At 34.8% G+C, this 16,609-nt stretch overlaps 1 protein-coding gene across 1 annotated transcript in view; it reads left to right on the forward strand.

Annotated features, from left to right (window-relative positions):
• Window positions 1-1,628: 1,628 nt before the first annotated feature.
• si:dkey-119f1.1 (Structural maintenance of chromosomes protein 6-like) overlaps window positions 1,629-16,609 on the forward strand; it is a 52,213-nt gene continuing 37,232 nt past the window's right edge. The window contains exons 1-7 of the mRNA XM_056472322.1: window positions 1,629-1,682; window positions 7,345-7,479; window positions 7,603-7,720; window positions 10,885-10,990; window positions 11,089-11,225; window positions 15,575-15,636; window positions 15,717-15,797. Of these exons, the coding sequence (XP_056328297.1) occupies window positions 7,348-7,479; window positions 7,603-7,720; window positions 10,885-10,990; window positions 11,089-11,225; window positions 15,575-15,636; window positions 15,717-15,797 (636 nt within the window). The 5' untranslated portion in view covers window positions 1,629-1,682; window positions 7,345-7,347. The remainder of the gene's footprint in view (window positions 1,683-7,344; window positions 7,480-7,602; window positions 7,721-10,884; window positions 10,991-11,088; window positions 11,226-15,574; window positions 15,637-15,716; window positions 15,798-16,609) is intronic.

The following is a 16,609-nucleotide window of genomic DNA, read 5'->3' on the forward strand; positions in this document are numbered from 1 at the left end:
AAAAAAAAATAAGTAAAATTCTATGATCCAGATTTTATTAAAACATTTACATCTACCACCTACTTTTCATAAACCGCTGACTGAAATGGTTGCTGCTCTTAAGCTTGAAAGAATTAGTTTTGCTAGGGCAGATGCTTCTAAAAGGTTCGAAAAAATCTAGAGCCTCTTCCTTGCTTATCTTTTTGCGCTTATGATTCATGGACAATTTCTTTCTTTCTATTCAATGTTTTGAGTTTGATCAAGTATAACTTGATGTATATTATAGACTCTATATTGTGCATGATTGGATGGATTGGTGCTTGTTTTGTTTTTTTAATTGATTCACTTATTTAATTTTTTTTTCCTTTTTTCTGTATTTTTCCTTATTTGTATAAAAGCTTATTATAGATTGTATAACTGTTTTTTGGTATGTTTTGTACTTATAAAAACTATAATAAAATAAAATAAAAACGTTTACATCTTCGGAAGAGAACGAACTATGTGTAAAAATGTTAACGTGCTAGTGGGCCGATGATTCAGAACAAGTTTGCAGATTTTCAATCAAATATATACATAGAAACAAAATAATAATAATAATAATAATAATAATAATAATAATAGTAATGAACAAAGTAACGAATGAAGTAAAACTATGCTTCATTTTATAGTTACTATGGCTTTACTTCAAATGGCACAGTAAAACAATAGTTATTTTTATAATTACAGTAGTTTTACTTCAAATGTTGTAGTAAAACCATGGTTAATTTTATAGTTACCATGGTTTTGCTTCAAAAAGCATAGCTTAAGTATGGTTACTGCAATAAACAAATGGTTAATTTTCCTCATGGAAGGAACTGGCTGATTTTACTTATTATTATATGCAGATTTATAGGTTGAAGGCTCTCTTTGCTCTCTTTGACCTTATATAGAAGGCGCCACATCATTTTTGTTCAAAGCAGTGTATCATGTCAAAAAAAAGAATTATTATGAACGAGTCAATATGAAGACTTATATAAAATGTGGTCAGTGGCGTCCTCTAGTGGTGGGGTTCTTTTTGGCAGGCAGACTAACACTCAAAATATGACATTAGCTGTTTGTTCAAACTACTTATTTAAAGTACGCTGAAACAACCAAATTCTTCATAAAAAAAAAAAACTTCTTGGGGGGTGGAGGAGCGGGGCAACCTAACTTAGTTGTTTTATGTTCTTTCAACATTATGTTCATTTTCTTGGCTTAGTCCCCTCATTCATGAGCGGTTTCCACAGCGGAATGAACCGCCAACTTATGTTTTACGCAGCGGATACCCTTCTAGCTGCAACCCAGTACTGGGAAACATACACACTCATTCACACACATGAACTACGGACAATTTAGTTTATTCAATTCCTCTAAGTTATAGCGCACGTGGTTGGTCTGTTGGGGAAATCGGAGCACCTCAGAAACCCACGCCAACAAGAGGAGAACATACAAACTTTATGCTAACTCTTAAAAAATCGATTTGTTGTTTACTAAAATGCGTTCGTCATTCCACAGCTTCACTTTGTGCGGGAGAGCTGCCTGCCTGTTCATGAAAGTTAGGGAGTTTTATTGGGAGGGCTACGAGTTACCTGATTGGCAGACGCAAACCGGAAGTGACGACGCCCCCGACCGCCTTCCCCGAGCTGTCGAAGCGGAAAGCGCGCGAGGAGCAGCGTAGTTTGTTGGTATGTGACGCCTCTTTCACTTTCCTGACTAATTTTTCGACATCTGTGTATATAAATACCATACACACATTAATGTTCTGCATGTGTGCTGTTACATATGTATAGTGGTATTGAGGACCTAATGACTTCAGCATTTAAAGTCTGCCTCGCTTAGCACACTTTAGCAACAATTTCAATCTGACACAATCAAATAAAACCTAAACAATGATTTAATCTTTATTCTTTACATAATACGTTTAACTTATTTAATTAGGCCAACTTCCCTTTGATGATGTCAAGTAGTTTAATTTTCATGTTGTGTTTTAATTAGATTTAAGGTTCACGCTACATTTGGTTTTCAGCTCAATGTGTTTTTTCATTATAATATATTTATTATTATATTTGTATTATAGTTGTGTTACTGATTTTCTGTGGTGACACTCTCCTTGATGGCATCACTTATGTCACATTTCCTTTGGTGGTTTCTTTCGTTGTCTTCGTTTCTGTGATGTCTGCGTCGAGAGCAAGCCAACGATAAATCAAAACTAGCCTATTGCTAAACTGAGGTAAAGTTGGTTTTAAGTTAGCACATCCGTTCGGTCCCTAACGTTATATTGTTTACTTTGCTACTTTGAATATTCGGTCTGAAAGTATGCAAGTATGACTTAAAAACAACACTAGCACCATTTGTTATTGAGGTAAAGTTGGTTTTATATTCGCAATCAGACTTTCTCCTTAATAATATAATTTCAGAAAAGTATTGTTTACAAATTCTAAAATCATATTAGCAGCCAATGACTATCAAAGTACAAGTGAGGTAAAGCTGGTTTTATATTGGCACATTCGTTCTGTGACAACTTGTGACACGCTCCCTATGTTGTTTACCATGGTGCTTTGAATATTTGCTTTAAAATCACATGCAAGTATGTCTTGAAAACAACATTAGCACAATTTAATTAGCTGTAAACAATGTTGTACTTTGACACTCATTGGTTGCTAATATAATTACACTATTTTTGTTAAATTATATTACTACTCAGTATGTGTGAATATAAAACCAACTTTACCTCAAAGTATAACATTGTTCTCAGTCTAGTGCTAACGTTAATGTTGTTTTATATAGGGACCCTGTCAAAAGTTGTAACTTAACGAAATGTGGTGCAATATAAAACCAACTTTACCTCAATCCATTTATTTGACTGAACAATGTCGTTTTTTGATAGCCATGTTAATTATAATGAATCTAATATGGTTTCCCTATTTAGAATTCACAAATAATATTTTTTTGAAATTATATTATTAAGGAGAGAGTCCAAATGTGTGAATCAATCCAACTATACCTCAATATCACTAGGTAAAGTTGGTGTTATATTCGCACATTCATTCATTTCTGAACAGTGACAACTTGTGACAAGGTCACTATATTGTTTAATTGAGGTGAAGTTGGTTTTATATTCACAAGTTCGTTCATTTTTGTAACAACTTGTGACACAGGTCCCTATGTTGTTTACCTCGCTACTTTGAATATTCGGTCTGAACTAGCATGTAAGTGTGATTTTGAACAATATTAGCACTATTTAATTGACTGAACAAGGTTGCATTTAAGAGTCAATCTTATAGGATTTCCTTATTTAGAGTTTGCAGAGAATATATTTCTGAAATTATAATATCAAGGAGAAAGTACAAATGTAAATCCAACTTTACCTCAATATCACTATTAATTGAGGTAAAGTTGGTTTTATATTGGTCTAAAATAGTATGTAAGTGTGATTTTAAAACAACATTAGCACTATTTAATTGACTGTGGACAATGTCGTACTTTGTTTGTCATGTTAATTAATCTAATATGATTTTCCTATATAGAATTTACAAAAAATACTTTTCTGAATTTATATTATTAAGGAGAAAGTCCAAATGTGCAAACATAAATCCAACTTTACCTCAATACCAACTCAACCACCGCTTCAGGCTCCCCCGGACAAAAACCAGCAGACTGAGGAATAGCTTTTTCCCCAGAGCTGTCTCCCTTTTGAACTCTGCCCCTCACTGACTCTTTTGCCCCACATCACACCCACCACTCTCCTCTAACTTAAACTTCTCACAATCACTGCACTATTTAACATTTGCACATTTAAATTTGCACATATTCATTGCACTGATTCACTTATTTGAACATGTACATTTGTAATTATGTTTATCTATCTGCACACTTCTAAATATTAATAGCTACCTATACATATATTAATTTATTGTAAATCTCTGTTCATAGCTAATACAACCTGTATATAATGTTCATAGATGATTCCTTCTGTAACTATCACAATAGTTTTTCTATAACTGCACTTTATAACTTATACCTGTATCCTGCACTTGCTGCTATTGCATTGCTGGTTAGACCTAAACGGCATTTTGTTGCATTGTACTTGTACATGTGTAATGACAATAAATTTAATCTAATCTAATCTAATTTAACATTCCCATTATTGTTTACTATGCTAATTTGAATATTGGGTCTGAAATTGCATTAAGTTTGACTTCAAAACAACATGAGCACTATGCTATATGATTTCCCTATTAATATTTTGCAAAAAATACTTTTCTGAAATTATATTATTATGGAGAAAATCCAAATGTGCAAATTTAAATCCAACGTTACCTCGATATCACTATTAAGGTAAAGTTGGTGTTATATTTGCACATTCCTTTATTTTTGAACAGTGACACAACTTGTGACATGGTCACTCGTCACTATATTTTTTACCAGGTTACTTTGAATATTTGGTCTGAAATTGCATGCAAGTATGACTTCAAAACAACATTGACACTATTTAATTGACTATACAATGTCGTACTTTGATTGTCATGTTAATGTTAATAAATCTAATATGATATCCCTATTTAGAATTTGCAAATGTAGTGGCAATGTTCTTTAAGGAGGCTCTCTCAGTGGCCAAGAAGACAAATTCTTACCCAAAGTGTCTTTTAAGGTTTTATTCTTTGCAAAGAAGGTCACACGATCATACGTCAACAACAGTTTCTGCAGAGAGTGAGACGCAGAAACAGAGTGCATTCTCTTTTTATCTAGTTTGTAATACTTACAAGGTCATCAGTGACATACAGGGTGAATCAAAGTTACATCAGCGCTCAAACTTCATTTTTGACCATCTACATTTCAGTCCTACATCCCATCCGAACATGTAGTTTGTTAAATCACCATGTACTTATCCAGACCTTATCTGGTGATAAACAGATGTTAAAGTGGTCACACTTGGTCTAACTTAAACAGTACATTCATGGAAGAATAAAAGAACAGACCTTTATAATTAGAACAAAATGACTATATAAAATGAGTATAAGATGAATACAATTTCCACCACACAAAAAATACTTTTCTGAAATTATATTAATAAGGAAAAAGTCAAAATGTGCAAATGTAAATCCAAATTTACCTCAATATCAATTGAGGTTTTAAATTCCCACATTAGTTTATTTAACATTCCCCATATTGTTTACTATGCTAATTTGAATATTGGGTCTGAAATCGCATTAAGTATGACTTCAAAACAACATTAGCACTATTTAACTGTCTGTGAACAATGTTGTGCTTTGATAGTCATTGGCTGCTGTATGATTTCCCTATTTAGAATTTGCAAATAATACTTTTCTGAAATTACTATATTTTCTATAAATCACTATATTGTTTACCTTGTTACTTTAAATATTTGGTCTGAAATAGCATGCATGTGAAATTTTACGCTAATTGAGCTAAAGTTGGTTTTATATTCATTTTCTTGTTTACTATATTCCCTTTATTATTTACTACACTAATTGCGGTAAAATTGCTTTTAAATTCGCACATTCGTTGATTTAACATTCCCTATATTGTTTACTACGCTAATTGAGGTAAAGTTGGTTTTATATTCGCACATTCATTCATTTAACATTCCCCATATTGTTTAATATTCTAATTTGAATATTGGGTCTGAAATCGCATTAAGTATGACTTCAAAACAACATTAGCAGTGTTTAACTAACTGTAAACAATGTTGTGCTTTGATAGTCATTGGCTGCTGTATGATTTCCCTATTTAGAATTTGCAAATAATACTTTTCTGAAATTACTATATTTTCTATACATCACTATATTGTTTACTTCGAAAATACTTTGAATATTCGGTCTGAAATAGCATACAAGTGTGATTTTTACGCTAATTGAGGTAAAGTTGGTTTTATATTCATTCCCTTGTTTACTATATTCCCTTTATTGTTTACTACACTAATTGAGGTAAAATTGCTTTTAAATTCACACATTCGTTGATTTAACATTCCCTATATTGTTTACTACGCTAATTGAGGTAAAATTGGTTTTAAATTCGCACATTCATTCATTTAACATTCTCCATATTGTTTAATATTCTAATTTGAATATTGGGTCTGAAATCTCATAAATTTTTACTTCAAAACAACATTAGCACTATTTAACTGTCTGTGAACAATGTTGTGCTTTGATAGTCATTGGCTGCTGTATGATTTCCCTATTTAGAATTTGCAAATAATACTTTTCTGAAATTACTATATTTTCTATAAATCACTATATTGTTTACTTCGCTACTTTGAATATTCGGTCTGAAATAGCATGCAAGTGTGATTTTACGCTAATTGAGGTATAGTTGGTTTTATATTCATTCCCTTGTTTACTACATTCCCTTTATTGTTTACTACACTAATTGAGGTAAAATTGGTTTTAAATTCGCACATTCATTCATTTAACATTCTCTATATTGTTTACTACGCTAATTTGAATATTGGGTCTGAAATCGCATGCAAGTATGACTTCAAAACAACGTTAGCACTGTTTAAATTACTGTGAACAATGCTGTTTTGATATTCATTGGCTGCTAATATGGTTTCCCTATTTAGAATTTGCAAAAAATACTTTTCTGAAATTATATTATTAAGAAGAAAGACCAAATGTGCAAATGTAAATCCAACTTTACCTCAATATCAATTGAGGTAAAGTTGGTTTTATATTCGCACATTCGTTCATTTAAGATTCCCTATATTGTTTACTACGCTAATTGAGGTAAAGTTGGTTTTATATTCGCACATTCGTTCGTTTAACATCCCCTATACTGTTACCTACACTAATGAGGTAAAGTTGGTTTTATATTATTTGCACACTCGTTCATTTAACATTCCTTATATTGTTTACTACGCTAATGTAAATATTGGGTCTGAAATCACATGAAGTATGACTTCAAAACAACATTAGCACTGTTTAATTGATTGTGTACAATGTTGTACTTTTTGATAGTCAATCTGATATGGTTTCCCTGTTTAGAATTGGCAAATAATACTTTTCTGAAATTATATTATTAAAGAGAAAGTCCAAATGTGCGAATCAATCCAACTTTACCTCGGTATCACTATGACACACCACACTCCATGTTATAATATTCATTTTGAATTCACAGAAAAGCTACTATCAGGATACACTTAGTATGAAGTTCTACATTTTTTATTACTGTTTTAGTTGGATGTACACAAACACTAGCATTTTTAAGGGAAAACTGAAAGCAGACTTTTCAAAAAGACTCGTAAAAATAGTCTCGTTAGTGTAATGGCAAGTATTTTAGTATGTAATCATGAGTTGATTGTAAATGATGAATGCTTGATGTGTGTAGGAGATGGCGAAGAGGAAGAGCAGTAATTCACGGCTTACGCCTGATAAGAGAAGCCGGTTATCACAGCCTGAGACTGAGGAGGATGAGGAAACAGGCTACTTCGGCTCCGGAGATGGATTAAGCCAATCACAGAGTGTAAGACATACTTGACACAGAACAAATGTCTTGCCAGCTAAGTTTGTTGTGCTGTAAAGAAATCACAGATGTTTATTGTTGTTTTAAAATGATTTTTGCACATCTTTGTGTCTGTGTTTTCAGGTGACTGGTGAGGTGGGCATTATCGAGAGCATCTCTCTGAGAAACTTCATGTGCCATTCGTTGCTTGGGCCCTTCGCATTTGGTCCAAACGTCAACTTTGTTGTAGGAAATAATGGAAGTAAGTAAGGGACCTGAATTTTGCCTGTGTACAGTTGAAGTTAGAATTATTTACACATTTCTAAACATAATAGTTTTAATAACTCATTTCTAATAATTGATTTATTTAATCTTTGCTATGATGACGGTACATAAAGTTTTACTAGATCTTTTTCAAGATAATAGAATTCAGCTTAAAGTGACATACAAAGGCTAATTAGGACAATCAAAAAATGTATTTCTTAAGGGAGCTAATAATATTGATCTTAAAATAGGTTTAAAATATTTAAATCAGCTTTTATTCTAGCCAAAATAAAGCAAATATGATTTTCTCCAGGAAAAATAATATTATAGGAAATACTGGGAAAAATTGGGATCATAATTTGGGAAATATTTATTTAAAAAAAAATTCACAGGAGGGCTAGTAATGTTGACTTCAACTGATAATCGTTTTGAATAATCGTGATTACAATTATGACCAAAATAATCGTGACTATGATTTTTCCTAAAATCGAGCAGCCCTAGCAGCAGCAATTGTGGTTGCATTGGTTCATCTTAATCATATTCAGGCTCAGGCATGTACAGCTTTAAGAACTTACCATAATTGTTTTCTTATTTTTTGTTTGTGGGGTCGATTTGGGTTGGTACAAGGATAATATTATGGTTGTTTACATAACTGTATTTCATTATTATTCTGTATGTTTAAAACTAGCAGATTGTACTGTATATTTCACACATCATGTACTTACTGTTATTTAAATATCTTCTAAATAAAAAAAAGACCGCGACAAAAGTACAGCATGGACCACAAGAGGGCCACAGACCCTTAGTTAATAAACACTACGGCTCATAGAAACATTTCTGGCATAAATTATTAGAGGTAACATGTTTTGAATATGCTGAAAACGTATGAATGCTATAAGGTCTGGTAACAGGAAGACTTTGAGGAAAACTACTGCTACATAAAACAGCAATTGTTATTACTGAACACAGCACACACAGATTTTTAACCCTTGTGTGCTGTTGGGGATGTTTCCATCCACTCTGGGGTGATTTTGAGATTTACTTTGGCCACAACTTTCTCTGTGTTTCAGCAAATGGAATGATTTTTAGTGACAAATCTTATTTTGAGACGTATTTTGGGAAAATGCTTAGAATTTAAATTTTTTTTTAATTCAACAATTCACTCGGGGCAAATTGACTACCCTTTCATTATGTTGGTGGCTGCGTTTGCCCTATTGACTTCCATTATAATGACTTTTTTGATTGCAAAGCCATGACACCATATAATCATGCCGTCTTGATGGTCGCTGGTTTTCCCCATTTGGAAAAGATTTAAAGATTTAAAATTTTAAGTGTTGATCTTTAGCTTAATTTCTGCCTTCTATATGGAATATAGTGTGTGTGTGCAGTGAGTGTGAGACCTTTGTGCACTTATCTTGAAATGTCTGAGAAAATCAGTATAAGCCCCTCAGAACATAGTAAACATTGTAAGTGTATTTATGCACACACACTATAATCTTCTGTTTTTCTCCACAGAACTGCATATAAAAGTCAGAAACGATTTGCAAAGGACTAGGGGTTTCAAACTCAAATTGGTGGGGGGGCCATATCAGTGACAATTCAAATCAGGGCCATTTTAACATTCTAGCACAAGAAAAAAAGTGGAAACCTGATGTAATTGATGCACTCAAGACATTCTTCCCCAGAGTATCAAAGCTAGAGGTGTGAACCTATACTGGTCTCACGGTTCGGTTCGGTTACGATTATCATGCCATCGATTCGGTTCAGTTTGATATTTCAGTGCATCACGGTGCATTGACGATGCTTTCCATATACAGTGTTGTATTTTGGGGGGTGGCTATAACAAGCTGTTTGTATAAACACACACACACATGGACACACAGCACCAAACACGTGCACACACACACGCCACGTGCGCTTGCTTGCTCGCTCGCTGGGGAGCGATATTGTAAGACCACCCACTCCTGTTATAATTAAAAGTAAAAGTTACCGACCGCTCCCGCACTTTTATTAGGAAATTTATTCCCGTGCCGCATGAAATTTAGTCGGGTCCCACGACAATGCACAGGTACAGCCGTAAAGGAATGCATACAGCCGAGAGGAAAAGAGAGGGGAGGAAGAGTAGAGGAGGAGGGAGGAGGAGGGGGCCTTAAATGGCCCGCGGGCTGGAAGTTTGAGACCTCTGGTCTAAATGGTTAATGCTGCCAACTGATGATTAACAGTACAATTTGCACATTTTACCTCTTCCCAACAAGGAAAACCACCAACAGTCAAGAATGCATGATTATATGCTGTCATGGCTTTGCAATCAAAAAAATGTCATTATAATGGTCATTAATACGGCAAAAACAACCACGAACATAACGAAAGGGTAGTCAATTTGCACAGTACACAATGGTTAAATGGGGTCAATTGCTGTCTACACTACCTAACAAAAGTCTTGTCGTCAATCCCAGTTGTAAGAGCATCAAATAATAACTTGACTTCTAGTTGATGATTTGGAAAAGTAGAAGAAGATAATCAACATCAAAGTTCCTGAAAGCAAAGAAGGTCAAGGTGCTCCAGGATTGGCCAGCCCAGTCACCAGATATGAACATTATTATATGTCTGGGGTAAGATGGAGGAGGCATTGAAGATGAATCCAAAGAATCTTGATGAACTCTGGGAGTCCAGCAAGAATGCTTTCTCTGGCATTCCAGATGACTTTATTAATAAGTGATTTGAGTCATTGCAGAGATGTATGGATGCAGTCCTCCAAGCTCATGGGAGTCAGACACAATATTAATTATTTTTCGCTGCAACTTTATATTCTACACTGGACATTATTTATGTTAAGTGACAAGACTTTTGCCTAAGCAAAGTCAGAATTTACTGTCCTAATTAAATAATTCAAAATCAAGAGATGATCATATTTTTTTGGGGTAAAAAAAAGCATAATATAGAGACCTTTGCCTTTCATATAAGCCACTTCTGATACCAAATGATTAACTAGAAGTCAAGTTATTATTCGTTGTTCCTAAAACTTGGATAGGCGACAAGACTTTAGTCAGGTAGTGATACGAAAACAAGCTATTATGTGTTTTGTAGAAGCTGGCATCAATGACCACAAATTATTTCTTATGAATTTTGTGTATAATTGGTTGGTGTGTATTTGTGTGTTAGGTGGAAAAAGTGCCGTGCTGACAGCTCTGATTGTAGCCCTGGGCGGTAAAGCTCTCACCACCAACCGAGGCTCCTCTCTCAAAGGATTTGTTAAGGAAGGAGAGAGGTACAAACACACCCATCCTGTTTTTCTCTGCATGTAACCACAGTCTGTATTTAGTCTCTCACACTGTTTAATTTTTTTTGTGTGTGTTTAATAATCAGCTCTGCAGATGTGTCCATCACGCTGAGAAACAGGGGTAATGATGCGTACAAACCGGAAAAGTTTGGTCAGTCCATCGTAGTCGACCTTCGAATTTCCAGTGAGGGAATCCGAACGTACAAACTTAAAAGTCATACCGGTATGATTACAATTACACTAACATTTCATCTTTGGGTAGCTTAAAGTGCTAGTTGACCCAAAATTTAACATTTTCTCACTATTTACTCACCCTCATGAGGTTTCAAACCTTTATGAGTTCCCTTTTTCTGTTGAACCCAAAGGAGATTTTTATTTGAAAAAAGCTAGAAACCTGTAACCAGGACGCTAATAATTCTGACTTCAACTCTATATTGATGTGTATATAAATATTTTACATCCCAATATCCCTCCCAACAACCCATCCCCAAACAAAAGTAAAAAAAAACATTAAAACAGGCTGTCCGCGAAGTCTTAAAAAGTAAAAAAATCGAGAAATGAAATATGAGAAAATGAAGGCCCTTAAAAGGCATTAAAAAAGGCCTAATCACGTTTTTACGAGGTCTTAAATTTTGTTCAAGCATTGTCCAATGTGTTTGACTCCAAAAAAGCATAAATATATTTATGTTCTTCCTAATGTTAACAGCAGTGCTCGAACCACGTAATTGTTTTTGGCTGGGGCACGTCCAGCCAAGCTCCTCCGTCCAGGTGATGTCACGTAATTTGCGACAAACATGGGAAGGTGATTTGACTCTTTCAACATGTAGCGAAACAATAGAGCGAAACGGATGGCAAAATGAGAAAGTGTAAGTTTGCGTACTCTTGGTTGGAGAAAGGCGTAATTAATTCTTTCAAGCTTAGTTTCTTCCGAGCTTATCTGAGTTCTGTTGCATAGTTATGATCCATTGATTTGTTTAACTACAACTGTTTATTAACAACTGCTCATTAAGTTAAAGGTTTGATACTGATTAGAACTTGGTGGCGATGAGGTCTTAAAATATTCAGAGAAGATCTTTAAAAAGCTATTGAAATGACCTTTAGGATTCCTGCATATACCCTGTAAAATAAAATTTTGAATATGTAATAATATATTAGTAGTAAGAAAATTAAGACTGCATGATATTGGAAAAAATCACATTGCAATATCTTTCTGCAATATAATTTGCTATATGAAATATATTTCACCAGTTGGATTGAAAATTGAATTATTTCAAAACAGTTGGGGTGATTTTATAATGGAATGCATCTGCTTAAGTGATCATAAACTAGGTAAAGTTTAATCTAAACAAGATTTTTAGGGGGAAAATATACAAATGAGAAAAAGAGTACTTTATGTGCTACTTTTTCTGGTAAGACTTAATGTCAGATGCACACAAATATTAAAAAATCTAATTAAAATTTTTGGCAGGTTTATTAGCTGCAAATGTTATTGGTTCTTTTACCTGAATGCTTTAAACTCACTTGATAAGTTTAACAGAAAAAAAAACTTTTTTTAATTGAACGTGGCATGGTTGTTGGCGCCAGACGGGGTGGTCTGAGTATTTCAGAAACTACTGATCTGCTGGGATTTTTATGCACAACCATCTCTAGGGCTCACAACAAATAGTCAGAAAAAGAGAAAATATCCATTGATGATAGGCAAATGCCTTGTTGATGCCAGAGGTCAGAGGAGAATGGCCAGACTGGTTACAGCTGATAGAAAGGCAACAGTAACTCAAATAACCACTCGTTACAACTGAGGTATGAAGAAGAGCATCTCTGAATGCACAACACATCCAGCCTTGAGGCGTATGGGCTACAGCAGCAGAAGACCACACCGAGTGTCACTCCTTTCAGCTAAGAACAGGAAACTGAGGCTACAATTCATACAGACTGGCCAAAATTGGACAACAGAAGTTTGAAGAAATGTTGCCTGGTCTGATGAGTCTCAATTTCGCGACAATCAGATGGTAGGGTCAGAATTTGGCGTCAACAACATGAAAGCATGGATCCATCCTGCCTTGTATCAACAGTTCAGGCTGGTGGTGGTGTAATGGTGTGGGGGATATTTTCTTGGAACACATAGGGCCAATTAGTACCAATTGAGCAGGATAACACACCATGTCATAAAGCACGAATCCTCTCAGACTCACTGTACTCAAATGGCCTCCACAGTCACCAGAACTCAATCTAATAGAGCACCTTTAGGATGTGCTGGAACAGGAGATTCACATCATGGATGTGCAGCCGACAAATCTGCAGCAACTGCATGATGCTATCATGTCAATATGGACTAAAATCTATCTGGAATATTTCTAGTATCTTATTGAATCTATGCCACGAAGGATTAAGGCAGGTCTGAAGGCAAAAGGGGCCAGTGAGTGTATAGTATTTGATCCATTTTTCATTTTTTTGCTCAGTGATATTTTTCCAATAAAGAGCAATTGCTCATTTTGCATGTAAAATACACATTTGCAAGAGCCTGACCTCTTTGCCTCATAAGAGAGGACCTGAACTTTTCAAATGTACAGTTTTATAGCTCCTCAAAAATGTCGCTTTGACGTTCCAAAATAATGTTCTTGTCTGTGCTGTCGGGACAGAAAAGGCAAGTGAAGATTTGCTGAAGTGCTTGTAATTAAAGCCAGAATCTAATTCTTTCCTGATGTGTAATCGACAGGCTGTCGCGTCAGGCATTCGCATATGCACAACATATGCTTCTCCACTGGTTTTTGCTTTAGATTGGATACCAAATAGCAAAGTTGTCAGTCGTACCATGTTTTCAGGGCCAGTAATTCACTGCAGAAAACACACTGTGGTGTTTATACTCTTTAGTTAACCTGTGTTTGTTAGTCTGATTCCAATTTGTTTGCCATAAATAGTTTTCTTTCATGAATCATGAAGTCACGCAATCTATAGTTATTAGTCCTCCTGAATTATTAGCCCCACCGTATATTTTCCCCCCAATTTCTGTTTAACTGAAAGATTTTTTTCAACACATGTCTAAACGTAATAGTTTTAATAACTTATTTCTAATAACTGATTTATTTTATCTTTGCCATGATGAAAGTGCATATTTTACGTAAGTGACATTTAAAGGCTTATCTAGGTTAATTAGGCTAGTTAAGGTAAAAAGGCAAGTTAATGTATAACGATGCTTTGTTCTGTAGACCAGGGATTTTCAAACTGTGGGGCGCCAGCACCCATTAAGAGGGGAGCGAGACATTGAGACGTGCACTCGAGTAAATTATGATGACAATTTTTAGCGTTCACTAGAGGGAATAATATGATTAACGTTAGCTCCACAGCTAACTATCAGGCACCTGTAGAGTTAATGCGTACCAGTAAAATATATACAAATAAAATGGACCGGGTACTTTTTAAAGTGAATGACGGTGAATGAAAGTCAAACCAGGGAGTCGTCTGACAAAAAAGTGCCCTTCTGAATCAAATCGGCAGGATGCCCTTTTGGATCTTTCACTTACTTTGAAGACTACTGACAATGTTTACATGGACATCAGTAATAGTTATTTGCTTTAATCTGAATAAGATAATAATATAATTACATGAAGGGCTTTTTGAATGTTGCGTCACCAGGCTGTTCACGTCTGAGTCTCTTGTAATTATGGGTGTTTTATCTTTAATTTCTCAACTTTAACTGCAGTTCGGCAGTTTAACTTACACTCATGAACATTTCATTCATGCCCCCGTGACAAACCGAGGTATTAGACGCGAATATGAAGGACTGGTGGAAGAGTGTTGTTTTTATTAATACAGCACGTTGAATGGAAAGAAAAAATCTTCCGCATTTCGTGGTGTGTGTGTGTGTGTGTGTGTGTGTGTGTGTGTGTGTGTATGTGCGTGCGTGCGTGCGTGTGCGTGCGCGTGCGTGCGTGTGCGGTCCTTTACTGACAGCCGTGTGTGTGGATCTTGTCACAAAATATGGTGAAAAGTCCTACATGACGGTAATAGTTTGATTTCGATGTTTACTTCAATAATCCCACTAATTTATGCATACTCCATGTCCTAATTCCATTTCTGTTTAGTTCAGTTATGACTTTAATCGGATTAAGGTCATCAAAAATCGCTGTTTACATGGTAGACTCTTAATCAGAGTATGGTCTTAATCATATTAAAATCATATTAAAGTATTGTTGCCCATGTAAACATACTCAATGATTGACTCAACCACATCGTCAGGGGCGCGAGTGAAATTGGACAATCGAAAAAAAAATATTGCTTAAGGGGGCTAATAATATTGACCTTAAAATGTTTTTTTTTTTTTAATTAAAAACTGCTTTTATTCTCGCAGAAATAAAACAAATAAGACTTTCTCCAGAAGAAATTTTTTATTGGAAATACTGTGAAAAAATTCTTTCTCTTTTAAATATCATTTGGGAAATATTTGAAAAAGAAAAAAAACAGGGGGCCTAATAATTTTGACTTTAATTTGATTAGCTTTTACCATGTGATATGATTTGGCACAAAAAAGGAAACCCTGACAGTTAAATTAGCCTGTGTCTTTTTTACAATTAGGGCAATTGGTGTCATCAAAAAAGGAGGAGCTGGTGTACATTCTGGATCATTTTAACATTCAGGTATGGCTAAAAATCGTCTCCGTTCTCAAAACATTTGCTAATAAAACTCTTGAAATAATGTGTTTTGCTTCCATCTTCAGGTGGATAATCCGGTCTCCATCCTCACGCAGGAAATGAGCAAACACTTCCTGCACTCCAAAGGAGAGGGAGACAAATACAAAGTGAGACTTGATCGTATGTTGTTGAATTTGGGTTTACCGCTAAAGGCCAAAAAACACGTTAATTTTACCTTAATATACATTGCATACACCCGTTTTGGTAACACTTAAGTTGAAGGGGTGTTTATAAGAATGTCGTTAAACTTTTATTATCATGACATGAGACATCATAAATGTGAATGAGATTTTATGCATGCTTATGACAACTGTTTTTTGAAGTGTCATTCGCTCAGTCATGACATTATAAATGCAGAGGTGACATTGTTTGTTATGACAACTTGACATAAACAGATACATCTCAACCTGTTTTTGTCTTTGTCATGACAACTTGACATTACCAAAAATACAAAACTTGTCATAAACCTGTCATAAACATGAGAGTTATGAAGCCATTATGAATACGTCATGAATTGTATAACACTGTAATAAATTTTACTTCAACTGTACACAGGGTTTCCGCGGGGTCTTAAAACGTCTTAAAGTCTCAAATTTAAAAAGCGAAATTTTAGGCCTTAAAATATCTTAAATTCGCTGTTTTAGGTCTTAAATATTTTTGCACAGGTCATAATTTTACGATGTCCATGAAACGCTACATCTAATGCTCATTTAAATTCTTTTTTGTTGTTATTGCTTGGTTTTTCGTGGTGTTGTAGTTCTTTATTTTAGTAAAGTCAGTCCAAATGTAATTTGCGGGATTACAACTACAAATGAGACCAACATGCAATAGCCAATCAGCTTTCTGTTTTTGAACTCAGTGTGCATGGCGAATGTGATGTCATCGCTGTGTTTGTGGAGGTTCGCTTTGGGTGCGCGCG

Source organism: Danio aesculapii, chromosome 2, assembly GCF_903798145.1.
Source record: "Danio aesculapii chromosome 2, fDanAes4.1, whole genome shotgun sequence".
NCBI lineage: Eukaryota > Metazoa > Chordata > Actinopteri > Cypriniformes > Danionidae > Danio > Danio aesculapii.